A 16666-nucleotide genomic window follows, 5' to 3' on the forward strand; every position below is an offset into this window, starting at 1 on the left:
CTTTTCAGCTTCCCTAGATACTATAAAGAGAGCTCTGAGGAGGCACAGAGCTGGGAGCTCTGACTGTCTGCTTTAGATCGGAGCAGAGGTCAGGAGCTGGCACAGACCACAGAGGCACAGAGCACTGACCCTTGTCTTTCCAAAATTGAATATTCCAGGAGGAGCTACTGTGAACTTTGAATCCAACCAGCCTTACCAGCCTTCCTGAAAGCCTCCATGATAGCAGCTGCACCTATGCACAACCCAGTTAAACTGCTCGAGTAGGTGCAGAAGCTCTCAAGGTTTCAAATAAAAGGTGTAGCTATTTCCAGCATAATGTTTTAGAAACTCAAAACATTAATCCTATCACCTTGGCCATCTTCCAACACAGTCCTCTCCTGTGTTACTGGCAGTCAATGTTTATGACAGTCAGCAATTGTTTGTTCTAGTTAATGAGCTAGAGTATGAATAGGGTTTTCTGGAATAAACACATCCATATCCTTGTTACAAGCATCCCCTTCAACTAAGGAATGCAGCATTCTGAGTACATACTGCACTCATCTATATCCTAAGCACTTCCTCTCCCTTACAAAACAATCCACAGGAAACCTATGGCACACGCAAGGCATTCTGCCACAACATGATCACACCTGACAATATTCTCTTTGTAACCAAAAAAAACTAAAAGCAGACACATGTTCTGTGCAGGCTAACTCTCAAAAAAATGCGTGATTTTTTTCAGCCATTTGTTTAAAAATTAATTTCAGACTTTAGTGAGAGCCAGCACAAGTGGGATATCTTTTTGTTTCCTAAGACTGCTGGGGACAACATATAATTCCCAGGTCTAAAAAGCCATTTCCTTAAAAAAGGGATTGAAATTTAAAAACAGCTTTATATCCAAATGCAATCAATAGCATACAAGTGAGGCAGAATGGGGTCCCGGGGCCATCTTCCCTTCTAGGGAATGATAATCAATAGATCTGGTCACAGCATTTTTACTTTTTTATTTCAATCTTCAAGTCATTTGGAAGTAAAAAGAGTGAGGACTCTTAATTACAAATCTCTCCCCATTCCATATACTCCACACACAAACTTCTGCGTTTCCAGGTCACTCTAGGAGACGGGTTGGTCTACCATGATTCCATTAGATAAGTAAAATGCAGGGCTTAGTTCTGGGCTAGAATTTTTTTTACCATCAAGGAGACAGAGTATCTGTATTAGCTGTCTGGTTTAGATTTTGATTCTCTATCCCCACACTATTGAGGTATAAGCAATCTTCAGAGCATTTCAGTCAGCCCTCCTGGGAAGTAAGACTATCCTATCCCTTTTACAGATGACAGCTTGGGTTCAAAGGCACTTTGTTTCTTGCTTCTAAGCAATAAGAAAATACTTGAAAGGACAAGAAAAAAGTTGAAGATTCTGTTAGTAAACGCTGCAGAGGGTGATTTTCAGCCTTTTCTAATCTGTACCACTTCAATTGTCTCTGCTGAGATGCAGATATCTTTTTAGTGACTTCAAACTGACAAGAGCCTTCATTTTCCTCATTACCATCCACAGACACTTTAGTCTGGGAAATCACAGGTTAAACACCTCTGCTCTACAACTTCAGCAGAGATTCCTCAGGTGCAGAGAATCTGATGGGGAAATTACCCCTGAAAGAGATCAGGTGTGTTTACCACAAACTACATCTTGAGCAGCTGGGCACAAGTTCCCAAGTAGGTTTAGTTTCAGCTTTTGTCAGCTCCCCGAGTTTTACCATCAGTCAGCTAATGAAAAAGCCCTGCAAGCCAACAGCATTAGTTTCATGGTCTCTGGAGACTAGAATTTATGTATTTAATTATCTCCCACTTGTCCTCCACAGACTGTATGATCCCTCAGTACTGGGTGCCAGTCACAGCACTGATATACTGAGAAATAAACCTCTGTGGTATCTGCCCCTTGGCTAGAGATCAGTGAACAATTCAGAGTGAATAACATATCTGATAAATCATTCCTCTTTTGCTGGTCATATTATTGTGTACAGACAGCCTCATTTTCTCAAGGGTGTGGTTATCCCTAACTATTTGCCAAATACACTTTGCAAATCAGTTTTGCTCTGCAGACTATTCCCGAGAAATTCTTCTTGGCAATCCTTAATACTCTTAAGCTGTGCTGCTTAGCTTTGGTTTGGCATCACAACCCTAATGAGAAATTGCCCATCTTCCATGGCTAGCTGGGAACAGCTCTGCTTGTTTGTATGCAGTTTGTCACATGGTAGCTCCCAAGGGCCAGTGCCATAATCAGGACTCTGGAGCGCTAAGCCACGTACAATGAGTGTGCCGTCACAGCACCCTCAGTGAGCAGAAGTGCCCTACAGTTACAAAGATAACACCTCTGTCCCAAAGAGATTACAGAGGACACTTCAGAAGGGGTTTGGCAATGAAAGCAAGGCATCAGTGTGTACTCAGGGACATGGAGTGATGGAAGGAAGAAAGGGCTGTCAGAGCCTTCAGCTGCATTGCCACTGCTCTGTGAAAGCGGCAGTGTTTCCACCACCCATGTCCTCTGCCCACCCCTTGGAATCAGAGATACTTAGAAAGAGATCCTCAAGCCCAGCTGGAACACATGGCCTCAGCACGGGCTGGATCTCACACCAGGAGAGGGGATTCACTGCACTGAACCACACACTGTTTGTGGGACACCCTGAGGTAGGAGCCCTGTGATTCCCCAGGGAGTCAGTGTGAGAGAGGGGCACTTCCAAGCAAGGAACCATACCAGAAGTGCGATAATTCACCTCCTTCAGGAATCCCATGTTCTCAAGAGGCCTACAGTTGTAATATGAGTGCTCAAGGGTACAGGATGTCAATCTGTCTCCAAGTCTATATTCTTTCCTATTCCACATCACTGTTTCCACATTTGGATCTAAGGAGTTTTCACATGTGCAATTTTTTCCCTTACAAGATCAGTGTTAAAATCTTATTTGACTATCATTTAACTATTTCACCTCTGAGTGATAGTGTATAACTTGGAGTGCTAAGCACATGGCTTTTAAAGTAATAAATCTTTAAAATTAAGTATATACTGGGAATATTTCTTAGAAACAAGGTCACTTGCAAGTACTTTATAAGTATGCTCTAAGGGCACAGGTCTTTGTCCCATTTAGAACAATTAGAGTTAGGACTAACTCTACAAAACAAGATTTCTCAGATATGTCTTTCAAAACATTATCAGTTCAGTTATGCTAGTGATATATTTATATGGTGAAAGTGAGACTCATGGAATTGAGAAAAGAGTAGCAAGTAGGACAATACTAATTTTAGATACCAAAGCTGTTGATTAAGAGTTATTTTCTTGGGATCAAAGCATATGGCTATGGAAAAATTAGCAGATTTTAATTTGCATGGAACAGAAAGATCTGTTTATATAAAGAAAGATAAAAATGACCCCTGAAAAAGATGAACACTTGAAATGCTGTCAAGAACATACAGGAGGCTATATCTAAACAGTAAATAGCTATACCTAAACAGTCAGCACTCTGTACATAATTAAAAGTAATATTTGCATTAATCTGATAATGCCAGGCTTTATATTGCAAAACAGCACTGGTTTGTGTTCAGACAAACCCACAGGCAAACAAGGCCTGCCTATGTCCCAAACAAAATACACTATTGGAACAGTCAGCAACCTCATCCCCAAGCTCAGAAACAAAGCAGACCACTGCAAAATGGTGGTTATAAATTAATATTGAGTGGTTGAGAACATTTTTGGAATTGAATAAAACAGGCTGCTTTCTTGTGACTCATTTTTGCCTGAAGTATTGCAGTTTCCACATCTTCGTCACCCTCCCAAGTGTGTGCTGGCCAGGCACTGTGGGTTAAGGAGCATGGCCACATCTGGTTTCAGCTGCACAGACCCCTCCAGCAGGCTGGGAACAGCCCAGCACTGCCAGACTCCGGCACTCTGATCGCTCAGGACTTCACAACAGCGATGAAAAACGCCTTTTTAGCAGTCTTTTTAGTCTGAGCAGGGACTGAAGTCCTGTAGTCTATAAACCCAGAGGGGATCTGAACCTCCTCCTACTGAGACTCATCAAACCTAAAGCAAAGAGTAAAACGGCGGCAGAGCCCAGCAGTGAGCTGCGTTTGTCAGCAGTCATCCTCCAGTGAGGAGGACCAGAGAGTTATTTAAAGCTGTGATCACAGATAATTACCGTGCTGAGCAGCACGAGTGAAGCCAATGCTTTTTCTTCTCACTCTTACGTCCTCCTCTAGCAACTGCCTTTTAGTAATGGAGTGCTACAAGAAACCAAAGCTCTTTTTTTCCCCGGAAACGTCTGAGGAGATCAGGCAGCCCTGTTCTATTCGAACCCCAAGGGGGCCTCAGGGCGTGCTGCTTCTCAGCAAGTATGAAAATGCCACCCTAAATATTACGGGACATATCCCTGGGGCTGCCGGGGAGCTAACACAGAGATACATTTACAGCAACGGGGGTCCATATCAGCCAAGGAATTGTACACACACACTGGCAGACGTGTCATAGCACTACCTATTCTCAAACACTTGAAAAAGGAAAAGGTATAAAGCTATAGATTTGTTTAACCCAAGTAACACATAATTCTTCTACAAGGAGTAATAGACATCATGGCACAAACTCAACTTTGGTCTAAAAGAAATAAAAATAATTCCCCACTAGTCTCCAAAACCATCTTCTAAAAATAACACAAACACTTGCTGTATTTTATAGGCATTTCATATTGCTGAAATTTTTCTCCACTATTTCCCTTTCAATTTACAGATCAGGGCTCAGCAGGTACCTTGAAAAAGGTTGATTCATAAAACAGGAGAAGCCAGTTATCCTCCTGAAGAAAAATGTGTTTGACTCTAATTGCTGAACCACCACAGAGCAGAGCGTTCGATGACCTTGTCTGGGTTCAATGAGCACAATGCAAGCAACAGTGTTTGTGCAAACTACACTCCCTACTTAAAAAAAATAATTCTGAATTTCTTTAATCCCCTTTTTTACCTTTTGCATACCTCCAGGTCATGTTTCAACAGTTATATATGCAACCTTAAACCCACACTTCAGGGAAGGGATCTCAGCAGTCCCAGTTCAGCAAACATTTTGGGGCTGTAAAAGCTGATAGCATGTCTTGAGTGCCAGCCACACTCCCGGCTCCCAACAGACACTCTCTCTCTATTAACTTCACCCACTGTCACTTATCTCCAGCCCTTCTGGTGCACACCACAGTAGGGATATTTTGGCTTCCTTTCTCCTGCCTTACATGAAGGAGTTCCCCATCCTGGCCTGCTGCTCACAAAACAATTTATCAGGCCTTATTTCATTGCACTGGGCCCTCACCCTTGGGCCCTCCCATCCTTTCCCCCAGCACCCTGTGGTGCTGGCACCAGGCAGGAGGGGAGGTGTGGGCTTGCTCCAGAGAAAAGCACGCGAATGGGCTCATCTTGGCGCCCGTCACCAGCTGGGTGCTGCCAGAACCCTCACTCATGGCTCTCCTGCAGCAGGCCACTGACTTCTATTTCCCCTTTCACTAGAATTCAAATACTTGAAATTTCAAGACACTTGATATCTTTAACACTTCCATGTCTCTGGAAAATTTCATGCAAAGCAGAAAATTAGTGCAAAAGTTCTTAGGAGCCAAAAGATACAGACACACTGCCGGTCCAACCATCTCACTACATTATGAAATAAAAGTAATGTTGTAAAAACCTTACCAAAATCCTGGGAAATCTGGTAAAAAGGGTAGGTAAAAGTCTGCGGTGATTCCATCAAAGTTCCCCGGGGGTTTGCCAGCATGGCAACTACAATCCAGCCTGGCGTCCACTGGGAGTTAGAACAGCGATTTGGCACAGTTGGCAGCACGAGCAAGTCTGGCACAAAGAGAAACCAGTGGCTTCCTCCTTACTAATGCAGGAGGAAGCACAGAACTTCCTCTCTGCCTCCTCCCATGCAGCGGGAGTGAAAGAGGAGATGACAATCCAAAGATTTATCAGTGCAGAAAAAAAAATAAAAAAAAAGAAAGAAGAGAAACCCAGAGCAGGGCATGTTGCCACTGTTTAAAATGTAGGTGAGATTTAAATAGCAGTAATCCCCTGAAACTATCTAGTTCAGGTCATCAACTAACAAGCTGGTTAATACCTGTAAGGATTAATGCTTGAAATTATTATGCCTGACAGATGTTTGCTGAATGGGAATTAGTCAAGAACACAGGGGATGAAGACCAGCAAGAAGTAGAAGTGCAGACAGGTACGTTAGAGCTGAGATTTTAGAAATCATTAACTCATGCTCTAACATAATAGTAATTTTCCTTTATCTTCCACTTCGTTTTTTACTCCCAAGGTCTCTAGCAGGAGATTCCCTTCACAGACTGACACACTCATCTAGATTCTGCTCTCAGTTACAATCGTGCAAGACAAAAAGGAGGTTAGCTGAGATTTTCAGGAAATACCTCTGCTGCATAATTTGGCTGAATGGAATACACTTTGTAGACACTAGCTGTCTCTTATGACGGAGCATGAGGAATTCTTCCTTCCTAATTCCCCAAAACTATTAGAAAATATAAAGCAGCATTCTCTGTTGATTAATTAAGATCCTGCTGGGTACATCTGCTTTTAGACATTCAATAAAACACACTGGTTTGGTCTACCCACCCCACTGCCATTTGCATCATCCTAATGGTGTAGATCTAATACACTCCAGGACCAAAACAGGTGCCACTTACTCAAGCTGGTGTAAATCCAAAACAAGTCCATAAGGCCAACAATCTCTCTACTTTTTCAGTTGCCGTGTGTCATAACTTACACTACACTGAGCAGCATTTCTAGAATTACAACAAAAATATGGAGGAGAGGTGGAGAAATCAGGGAAAACAAAATATGAGGGGGAAAGTTGGTTCAAATTCTACCTCCAAATTAGAAGCTACAGATACAAACAGGGATAAAACTATGAGTCTCTGCACCCATTTCGGAATCAGGCAGCAAAAGGGAAGAGCATGGGGAAAAACTGAAGAGAAGAACAAAGATGGATGAAAATCTAGGTGAAAGAACAACACTGGAATAGAAAATGTTGATCAAGGTAACCCTGTGAAGTTGCTAATACAGAGAATTAACTGAAGACCAGAAGCCTCAGTGAGGCTGTGACCCCCATGTGACCTCAGCACAGCCAACCAAACACAGAATTCAACCAGAATTTTGCCATCAATGGTGAAAAAAACCCCAAGGGACAGAAGAGGAGGAACATCTTAAGAGTTAGCAATGCTGATGGTACCTCTAGAGAGGGAACTGAAATACCAGCTATTTTCCAACTGTCTTGTTAGCCTTTTGCTAACATGAATAATCCTTAGAACTATATGAATATCTCAAAACACATCAGGATAAGAACATCTCAAAACACATCAGCCTGCAGACTAAACTATACCATGGCTGGGGATGTAAACTGGATATTGGACCACTTATCTGAAAGTCAGATCAGGGTTATTCTAAAACTGTGTTGTTTGAATGGGGGAGTTTTAAATGCCTGTAAGTGATCCCCTTCATCACTTTTCCCTTGTTCTCTCTCTCGTGGTGTATCCATAGTCACTGCAAATTTGCCACAGTCCTGCTAAAAAAATTAAATAAATAATTTTTAAAAAGCACAGAAACTAGTAGTATTGAGGAAGCAGAGCATATGTGGCTAACGTCAGCTATGCACAGCAGCTTCTAAAACAAGGTAAGAATCAGTCTCTTTGGATAACTAATCTAGAAGGCAAAGGAGCTCCCCTGGTGAATACAGACAACCACAAGCTACAGGCAGCAATGAGGGGATCAAACTAATAGTGAAAAATGCAGCATTCCCCACAAAACTTTCTGTAAGTTAGTATCACAACATATTTAAAATATATAAATACCACATTACCACTTGGGCATAATTCCTTTTAGAGCAAACTTGATTTTATATTTTTCCATAGTTTTAAAGGAAACCAGGTTCAGCAAAATATTCCAGATGTTCCCACAACATCTGACCTGCCATTCTCTTCTTTCCCATACAAAGAAGTCCATTTCCAGTTTCAGCAAGGGATGAAAGAGTGTTTTTTCTGGCCAACTATTATTTCTGTTATGGCACTGGAAAGCATTTGAATGGCCCCTTCTTTGGGCTGACATGTCTATGCTCAAACATGGATTCAGTTACATCTGGAACTGTGGTAACATCTGTTGTAGCTGTAACTCTTGTAACATCTGCTGGATGATCTTAGATTACCTGGCAGCCATGGGCACTGCAAAGGAAACATTTCTGCAAAGCCAGTGCAGCCCAAGGAGTTAAATGACTACACTGCCCCACTGATTAACCTACTGTAAGTGATACTCTGGGCAGACTGGCCTCATTGCCCACTAATTGTCTGCATCTTCAAGCAGCCAGTGATGTATTTGTCCACTAACTGCTCAGGAGACAGATGTCATCACTGCAGCAGGGTTGCAAGGGTTATAAATTATAAAGTGTTGTCTCAGCTCTGACAAAGAGCTATGAAACCCCTCAGATATGACACAGAGCAGCAGGATAAAAATTTCTCTTCAACCATGGCAACTGTGTTATATATTCTTACTACTCTGCAGAAGCTTGGGTCCTAGGTGTAAACCAGCCCTACACCATGCTGCAGGGAGTGAACAGGCATCCCCAGTTCAGAGGGTACTGCTGAAGCAGAAGAGAACAGAATATGGATACAAACAAAATATGGATATAGACAGAGGGGACACACATAGGAGCACTGAGGCAGTATTAGCATGAAAAGCCACAGGCAGAGCAGCAGCTGCCTAACCATGGCCAAATCTCATAGGCATTGCAGCAAAAACATTTTAAGGAGGAATCTGAGTGAAGGTCATGACATGGATATGAGAAGGATTACGTGTGAGGACAAGACTGGGAGGAAAAGCATGAAAGAGCCCAAGAAAGTCTGCTGAGCATTGGTGGAGGTTGGTATCACAGGCAGGCCAGAGGTGGAAGCTGCTCTCTCATTTACACAGGAAAGGCAGCCTGGGGATGTATGGGAATCAACATTTCCATTTTCTGGGGAAGATCATATTTCTAACTATATTTTAGTTGTGAATTAAAATAACATTGGATAAAGGGACTGTCTATGCAATTCCTACTCACCAAGGAATCTGGTTTGGAATTGCTGTGAAAGGACTTTTCAGAAAAGAAACACCCATCAAGAAATCAGGTTGTCCTAAGTACTGGGCTTGGAGGTACTGGCAAGGATAGCACAGACAGGTGTCAAGCTCTTGATCTCTCTTTCTGGTTTTACACAGTTTCACCCTGTGTAAATAAGGAATCATTATGCAGAACCTAATCATTATGCACAGCCTAATGATTCAAGTGTCCCACCTGGCAAGCTGAGCATCTTAAAGGTCTGGCTTAGGTCATCATTATGCTCTGTTCCATTCAGCATGGAAAAACAAAAAAAAAAGGATTTTGATTTACCAGTTAGCATGAAAAAAACAAAAACAACCCACACACCAAACCAAACTGAGAAATGTCAGATCTGATCTGAGCAAGACTAAAAGAATCAAGAAGTGGGTTAGCTGGCGATATAGTTGCTTAACTGAGAAAAACACCTATTTGCAAATCCCCAAACTAAGGTGTAACCTGCTAGTAGCAAGAACAGGACTTCACAAATACCAGTGATAGCTGACATAGGAAGGGCGCTACAGAAAACAATTACCTGCGGAGCACTGAAGCACATCCAGGTAGATTGCTCAGCACTGACTAACCACAACTATTCAACAACAAAAGGACTTTAAAAAAAAAAAAGGGCTGTGACATTTTAAGTATTGGGATTAAACATGTTGATGTAATTACTTATAAAAATGTTTTTTATAAACACCTTCAGCTCTTTCATCAGACAGCAAATACTATTTCACTCTGCAGACCAGAATGACAGCACCAGCTCTCCTCCATCATGAGGTATTCACAGAATAGCTGAGCTTGGAAGGGACCACTGGAGTTAATCTAATCCAATCTCCCTGCTCAGCTCGGGTCCCCTAGTAAAGAATGTTACTCAGGACTGTGTCCAGATGGTTTTTTGTATCTCCAGAGGAGACTCCACAGCCTCTCTGGGCAACCTGTATTATCACAATATGCAATAGCTGGACAAGCAAACACCTGAGGGGAGAAATAAAATAACATTGAAGATGAAAATACCTTTAGGGTTGCTGGTAGCTCCATCCCAGACAGGAACTTGTCTTGTAGAAAAAAACCAAACTAACCAATCAAAAGAACATCCTCCCAAAACAAGCAAGCAAACAAGAAAAACAACCCAAAGAAGCTTGAAATCTTTTCCTGTTTGTTAGGCTGCAGACATTTTCTATGGATTGGCATTTCACACCAACAGCACAACTAATGGAGTCAGCAGGTTTATAATCTGAGAATACAAAGGAAAATCCCAGGGTCTGGTAAAGCCAGGGGCAATACTGTCACAGAGCCAAGATTTCTACCTTGACTCCTGTGGACTTAAAAGACAAGGTAACAAGTAAATTCTTCCTTGGGTGCTCTCTTAATCTTGAGATCTAAATTAAGGCACGTCTGTGGTGTCTACTGAGCCAGTGTTATTAGCCAGTGTTAAAGTCTTATACTTCACACAAAGCCTGTGCTTACCCTGCTGCACCTACAGACCAATTCTGCTGACTTACCTAAGAAACATCACCTACATTTGCCAACTGCTGTCATCTGCCATTCATACAAACACTACCAAAGACTCAAGTGCTCATGCAAAGACTCTTGCATTAAGAGAAATCAGTCATCTAAGCTAAAGGAAATATACAGCCTGGGGAAGAACTGACAGCTTCAATGATTTCTTTTATTTGGTCACAGAAACTTTAAGGCAGGGGTGTATTTTCTCACATGCTGACTTGAAAATGCAGTGGGTACATCAGAGCTTGTACACTTTTCACCTTCAGCTCCTCTGAACTTCTTCAGGCTGCACCAACAATGGGGTACAGAGCTGGATAAAGACCAGCTGTTGCATCTCTCAAACTGCTCCTCAGTCAGAGACAACACATGTTTTTGTGATACAATTGCCTCATTATAATGGCAGGAAAATAACACAAGCATGTAATGCTTTAAATCACATATCACTTCTATGTGAGGTGGAGAGAAAACACAGCCAAAAGTACCCCCTACACTTTTTCCACAGTTTAATTTATTATTGCTGTTGTGTCAGTCCAGATGAGTGAGTAGGCGAGTCAGTGTGTGAGATAATCTTTTAGGGTGAAAACTCCGATCTTGGTTTTTAAATAAAACCAAGTACCCAGATCCACCGTGGGTGGTTTACTCTGTTGCACCTGTGACACCCTCCCACGTGGTACCTGCAACACAGCTGCCACACACATCAAGTGTACCCTATAAGATGTTAGTGTCCCATTTCACAGATGAAGACACTGGTGCTCTCAGCAGCATCTGTGACAGACCCCACACACAAAGCATCCGACATCACTGGTCCCATTTCAAACCTCTGACTGTACACGCTCCTTCAAGATCACAGAGCAAACTTGTGGAAGCAAAGGCGCATTAAGGGAGGTTTAGACTGGATGTCAGGAAGCCCTTCCTGCCTGACAGGGTGGTCAAAAACTGCAGTAGGCTTCCTAGAGAGGCGGCCAATGCCCCAAGCCTGTCAGTGTTTGAGGCGTGCAGTGCCCTTAATAATGTGCTTTAACTTTTGCTCAGCCTTGAAGTGGTCAGGCAGGTGGACCAGGTGATTGTTGTAGGTCCCTTCTACTCTTATTGTTATTATAATCATTATCAACCACAACGGGAGCAGCATGTCGCCTTATGTAAACTGTGTCTAGGATTCCCTGGTGACAGGCACTGTATCTACTACGTATAACAGCACAAGCTATCCCACGTGGGCCTCTCACTCAGCTTGTGCTCCCAAGTATTCCTGTCACGTTTCTCAAAAGGCTTTCTGCATAGCACAACTGTAACAGCAGTTATTTCGCCTTTCAACACCACTAAATAAACACTAATCAAGAACAAAACAAGCAAGCCACAGCTTGATACCTGAGTTCAAATCAAATTACAATCTTCTGGTTCTCCCTGTTTCCTGCTATCTCTTAATTTCTTCCAGTATGTTTTTTTATGCACCTGTTCAGTGATATCCCAAGGCTGAGACTGCCCTGTAATCCTCAGCCTGTTATAGTCAAAGCAGAAATTCCCTTGAAACCCCTTGATATGAAGGGCTTTATATCAAGTCCATGTCTTTTAAGTGTAACATAGAAAAGAAGCTTGTAACACCAGAGACATTAACAGTCAGTTCTGTCTAAGGGAAAGAAATGTTTCCACACCCCCTTGAAATCAATGCACTTCCCCTGAAATATAATTAAGCTGTGTGCACAGAGAGACGTCAAAGATTGCTTATTAACCTGATATGGTGTGTCAGTGAGAACCACCGCCCCTGTCAGACCTACCATCCTTTTCTCAGCATTGAGGTGGGGCCACTTCAGATACCTGAAGTTAAATTACCCAGGGCTCTACTCTCTGAGTAGTTTTTTTGTAATTCAGGCAGTATCATCCTGTGATGCAATTTATCAGCAATACAGGAACATATGATAAGCAACAGTTCATGAGACTTTAAGTCTGTGAAGCAGTGAATCCATGGCAATGGATGGCAAAGACAGCATATTGTAAAGCCATCAGTCCTTGTGGAAGGCAAGGACTGAGTTGAAGCTCCAGCTCTGCAGAAGAGTGTGTAAGGAGTGGTCCTTAGGTAAGGATCTCCACTTTCAGTTTAAAAGACTCCATTTCCCTAATACTCTGACTGTTATGCCCTCAACAAACACTAGATAACAAACAGGAAGAGTAAACTTTCAAACAAAAGAACAAGACTGTGTTTAAGTTGAGGCTGACAACACTGCAGCTAGCCATGGAAGTATTATAAGAAAAGTCTGCATATGCCAATGTCAGCCTCAGGCAATGAAATTGTATTTCAGACCAAAATTTAAGGATGTGACATTTGGGGCCTATAACTAATCAATATCAGGCTGTTTTGAACTTTAAACACTGCACTTGATGGCAACTGATGACACAATGACACTTTTCAGTTTTCCTTGTGTCATTTTAGACTACTTTAACCAATATTAACTAAAGGCACAATTCCTATCATTCAGTTGCTTGCACAGCAGACTTGCATGACCAAAAGGGACCCTGACCACCTGTTTTGCATGTTTTAATTTCACAGAATTGCAGCCTGAAGAAGCTGAGACGTTACTGACCATCAGTAAGCACTACCCTAAAAGATATTTTCCTTCAGGGATAAGAGTATTCCACTTACTACGCTACAAAGACAGTGAGAAGATTTTCAGCCAGATTCAAAGAGGTATTGAAGGACCTGGTATTTATTCCTGTTGATCTCAGGTGCCTGGTACCTTTGTCTTCATACAGAGATGTACCAGCTAAAAACTCCCTTGCCAGTTAACACCCGCTGTTAACATTCCGGGAGCTCAAGAATTTTTCCTGTTACAATGTAGCTTTTTCCTTTCACATGCCTGAATTACCAGGATTCCCACTTGGCCCAAAATCCTCAAGTGGACATACATGATCCAGTTATATGGGGACCCTTTCTAAGGACACCATTGCACCTGTCTATATGGCAAAACAAGTTTGAGAGGACAGGTCAAAGCTGTGCCACAAAAATCCTGCTGACAGGGACTAACAGTTAAGAAAACCCAAATCAAAACAGAAATCCAGTATCTTGTCATTATTACAAATGATCTGGGATTTGTCCCACCAGAACACATTATTTTGAGCCAGGATGAATGACCACTGCTTTTGCTTGGTTTCATGGGCATTATGCATATGATGGCAATCTTGAAACTGTTAGCCAATTTTGTCAAAATAAATCTAAAGACACTAGCTGAGATCACAACCCTTCTGTACTTGTACAAATGTGTGCCTGGCAGAACAAAGACAGGAGTTGTGCCCTGGAGATGCAGGGATGTAAAAACAAAGCACTCTGTGACCAGACCAACTCGGGAAAACAGATCTCCTAGAGAGCTGTGTTCCTTCGTTGATTAAAAGTATACACTGAACTGTACCAAGACTTTCTGTTTCCAAGTTCAAAATGCAATGTATCGTATCAGCGTTATTTGTATTCTTTGAAGTTTTAAGGGAGATGCCAGTTCAGGGGCACTTACCCAGAAGATCCTTCTCCCTTGCTCTTTACAGCTTCATTTGCACCAAATATATTATTGCCAAATGGAGGCTGTCACATACAAATGTATCACCCAGTCACTGAGCTAAAAACTTGGGAAAACTAGCAAGTGTCTGATTTTAGACTTGCTTTTCCCTGTTGGCCCGTTTCTACAAAATTTGCAGGAGCTTAATTACCTTGGAGCTGTTCTCCTCACGTCATACTTAGCTGAAACTGGGAAACGGCAAAAAAATATTACAAAAGAGACACATACCAAGACTCATGCGTATATACATATTAAGGGGTGGCAAAAAACCTTGTTTCCAACAGAATTCTGCCAGTTATCTTTCTGAAGCTGTGATGCAGGTGTGGAGCATCCCCTCAGGCAGTGGAATTGCTCTCCAAAGTCATGTGGATGCAGGTACAGCCACATTCTGAGGCCAAGCATCCACAAGCGTATACAACAGTTTTTAGGATCATTTGTAAGCCACGGGTAAGTGGAGGAGCACAAAAAATGGCTTACTCCCAAAGAAAAGCTAGACAATCTTTTCAATGAGGTTAGTGCACAAAGGCCACACAGAGGACATATGTGCCAGGAACAGACTTGGAAGTATGGTACAAGTCTTAGCCAAGATGAGAGGGAAAGGAGGAGCAGTGAAATATGGCTGAAGGGAAGAACTGGAACTATCAGAAGGAATACAACAAGAGAGGCAAGCACCACAGTACTGCACCCTGAATGGTAGCTAATTCTGGCTTCCTTGGGAATTTGAAAGGACTCTGGATCTTATGATTCACAAACAACATGAAAACAGCACTGGGTGTAGGGGAAAGCTGCTTTTACGGAGGGACCATCGGCATTGTCAGACTCCACTTCCTGACAGCTAGTTTGTATGGAACAATGTTACTGTGACTCACCAAAACATGTTTGCTTCTTGTGGAACAAAAAGACTCCCCGGGACTGATTGCAATAAGTTACATTTCCTTGAGATCCAACTGGCTCACACATTTGGCAGCCACAGAGACTGTGCCAAGCTTATGTGCATTTCAACAACCGCAGATTTGAGACACTTTCAGGAAAAGAAGGAAAACATTTGAAGGCAACCAATCAGCTTTTAAAGTTTTGTGGCATTTTTAAAATTCTTTCCCCAGAAAACAAGCACTGTGTACAAAGAGTTTCAAATTACATGCACCATGCCAAGGGCTGAAAATTAACATCCAAAACTAGCAGCAGGGAAGTGGTAAGAGTAGCATAGTGATTTTATTTTTCATTAATGGTTCAAGACAGCCAGGCTTAGATTTGAGGCAAAGAAGACAGGCATCCTTGCTCTGATGAACTTGCAAAATAAAGCAGTGTCTTGCAACCATAATTTTCACAATTAGTCATCATATACATGCATAATTGCTGCAGATTTCAGTCTGTTAGCCTATTTGAGTAGATCTATTTCTACAAATTAAATTTTCCTGGACAAAGATCTAAACCCACTCAAGGCCAAAACAATAAGGATTTGGAAATATAAGAGATGGCAGAAAAGAGTGTATGAGAAACCAGTCTTACCACACATTGGGGTGTGTGGGAACTTTACATACAGAAGTTGCACAGAATCTAAGTTGCTCTTATAATAGAAAAACATGAAACTTTCTATCAGTTTAGGAAGAAAATGTGAGACAAGGTCAGACCCCCTAAAGGGGAATCAGAGCCAAGCTAGGATATATCTAATAGGTTTGAAGGGGAGAGAAGTGGGAAGGGAAAAGAGGAACAAGGATCTTGCAAACCGCAGTAGAGTCCTGGCAGTAGGGACCTACAGATGAAGAAATGTGACAGTAACGCTGAGCAACCGGCTTTGGCAAGAGCCTGACATCTATCAGAGAAAGAAAAGTTGCAGAATGCAGATGAATGCTGAACCAGGCTGGCACTCGTTCGCAGATGCGATTTTCTGAGAGAAGCTAAATAAAAGGCTTACCCCGTTTAGCGTGTATTACTTCGGGAGATACGCTGCGGTTACTGCAGCTGCGATATTACGCGTATTAGGAGTAGACAGGGAGCTCTCGTAGTACCCAGGGAGCTGTCCTGGTAAGGACAAGCCCTGCCGGCGCTCCCGCTCTGCGGCCCCGGCGGTGCCGCTACCCCCGTTACACGGGCGGCCGCCCCGGGGGCCGAGCGGCACCGGGCTGTCCCGGCGGAGTTTTGCCCCGGCGCGCCGAGCAACAGGAGGCGGGTCTGGAGCCGGGCGGGCTGACAGCGAGCCCCGCCGAGCCCGACCGCCCTGAGCGCGCCGCGCTCCCGCCCGCCGGGACGGACGGGACGGTGCAGTCCCAGGCGCCGCCGCCTCGCCGCCGGTCCTTCCCGCAGCCCCCCAGCACCGGCAACAGGCCCCGAGCAGCGCCGCAGGCCCCGTCCCACTCACCGCCGCGGCACCGCCGCCGCCGCTTCCCCCGCGGGCAGCCCCAGGGCCGCGCTGTCTCTCCCCCGCCGCGCTGCGGCCGCTCGGGCGCTCGCTCAGCCTCGCTGGGGCGGCCCGGCAGCGGCACCGGCCC

General features: G+C 43.3%; 1 protein-coding gene across 6 annotated transcripts in view; it reads right to left on the reverse strand.

Moving 5' to 3' along the window:
- Window positions 1-16627, reverse strand: part of SYNE3 (spectrin repeat containing nuclear envelope family member 3) — a 65516-nt gene extending 48889 nt beyond the window's left edge. Inside the window, exon 1 of one of the 6 annotated variants that reach the window (XM_042046958.1) lies at window positions 16537-16627. Coding sequence is in view for 4 of the 6 variants with exons in the window: in XM_042046955.1 (XP_041902889.1) it covers window positions 15047-15137 (91 nt within the window). In the remaining 2 variants the exon portion in view is untranslated. Of the gene's footprint in view, window positions 1-5690; window positions 5852-15046; window positions 15475-16092; window positions 16304-16536 lie in introns of those variants that run through there. The other 5 variants (XM_042046957.1, XM_042046955.1, XM_042046956.1 and 2 more) reach the window with 5 other exon arrangements.
- Window positions 16628-16666: the final 39 nt, after the last annotated feature.

Source organism: Corvus kubaryi, unplaced genomic scaffold, assembly GCF_017639235.1.
Source record: "Corvus kubaryi isolate FWS band 111438036 unplaced genomic scaffold, C.kubaryi_AGA036_p1.0 66, whole genome shotgun sequence".
NCBI classification, from domain to species: domain Eukaryota; kingdom Metazoa; phylum Chordata; class Aves; order Passeriformes; family Corvidae; genus Corvus; species Corvus kubaryi.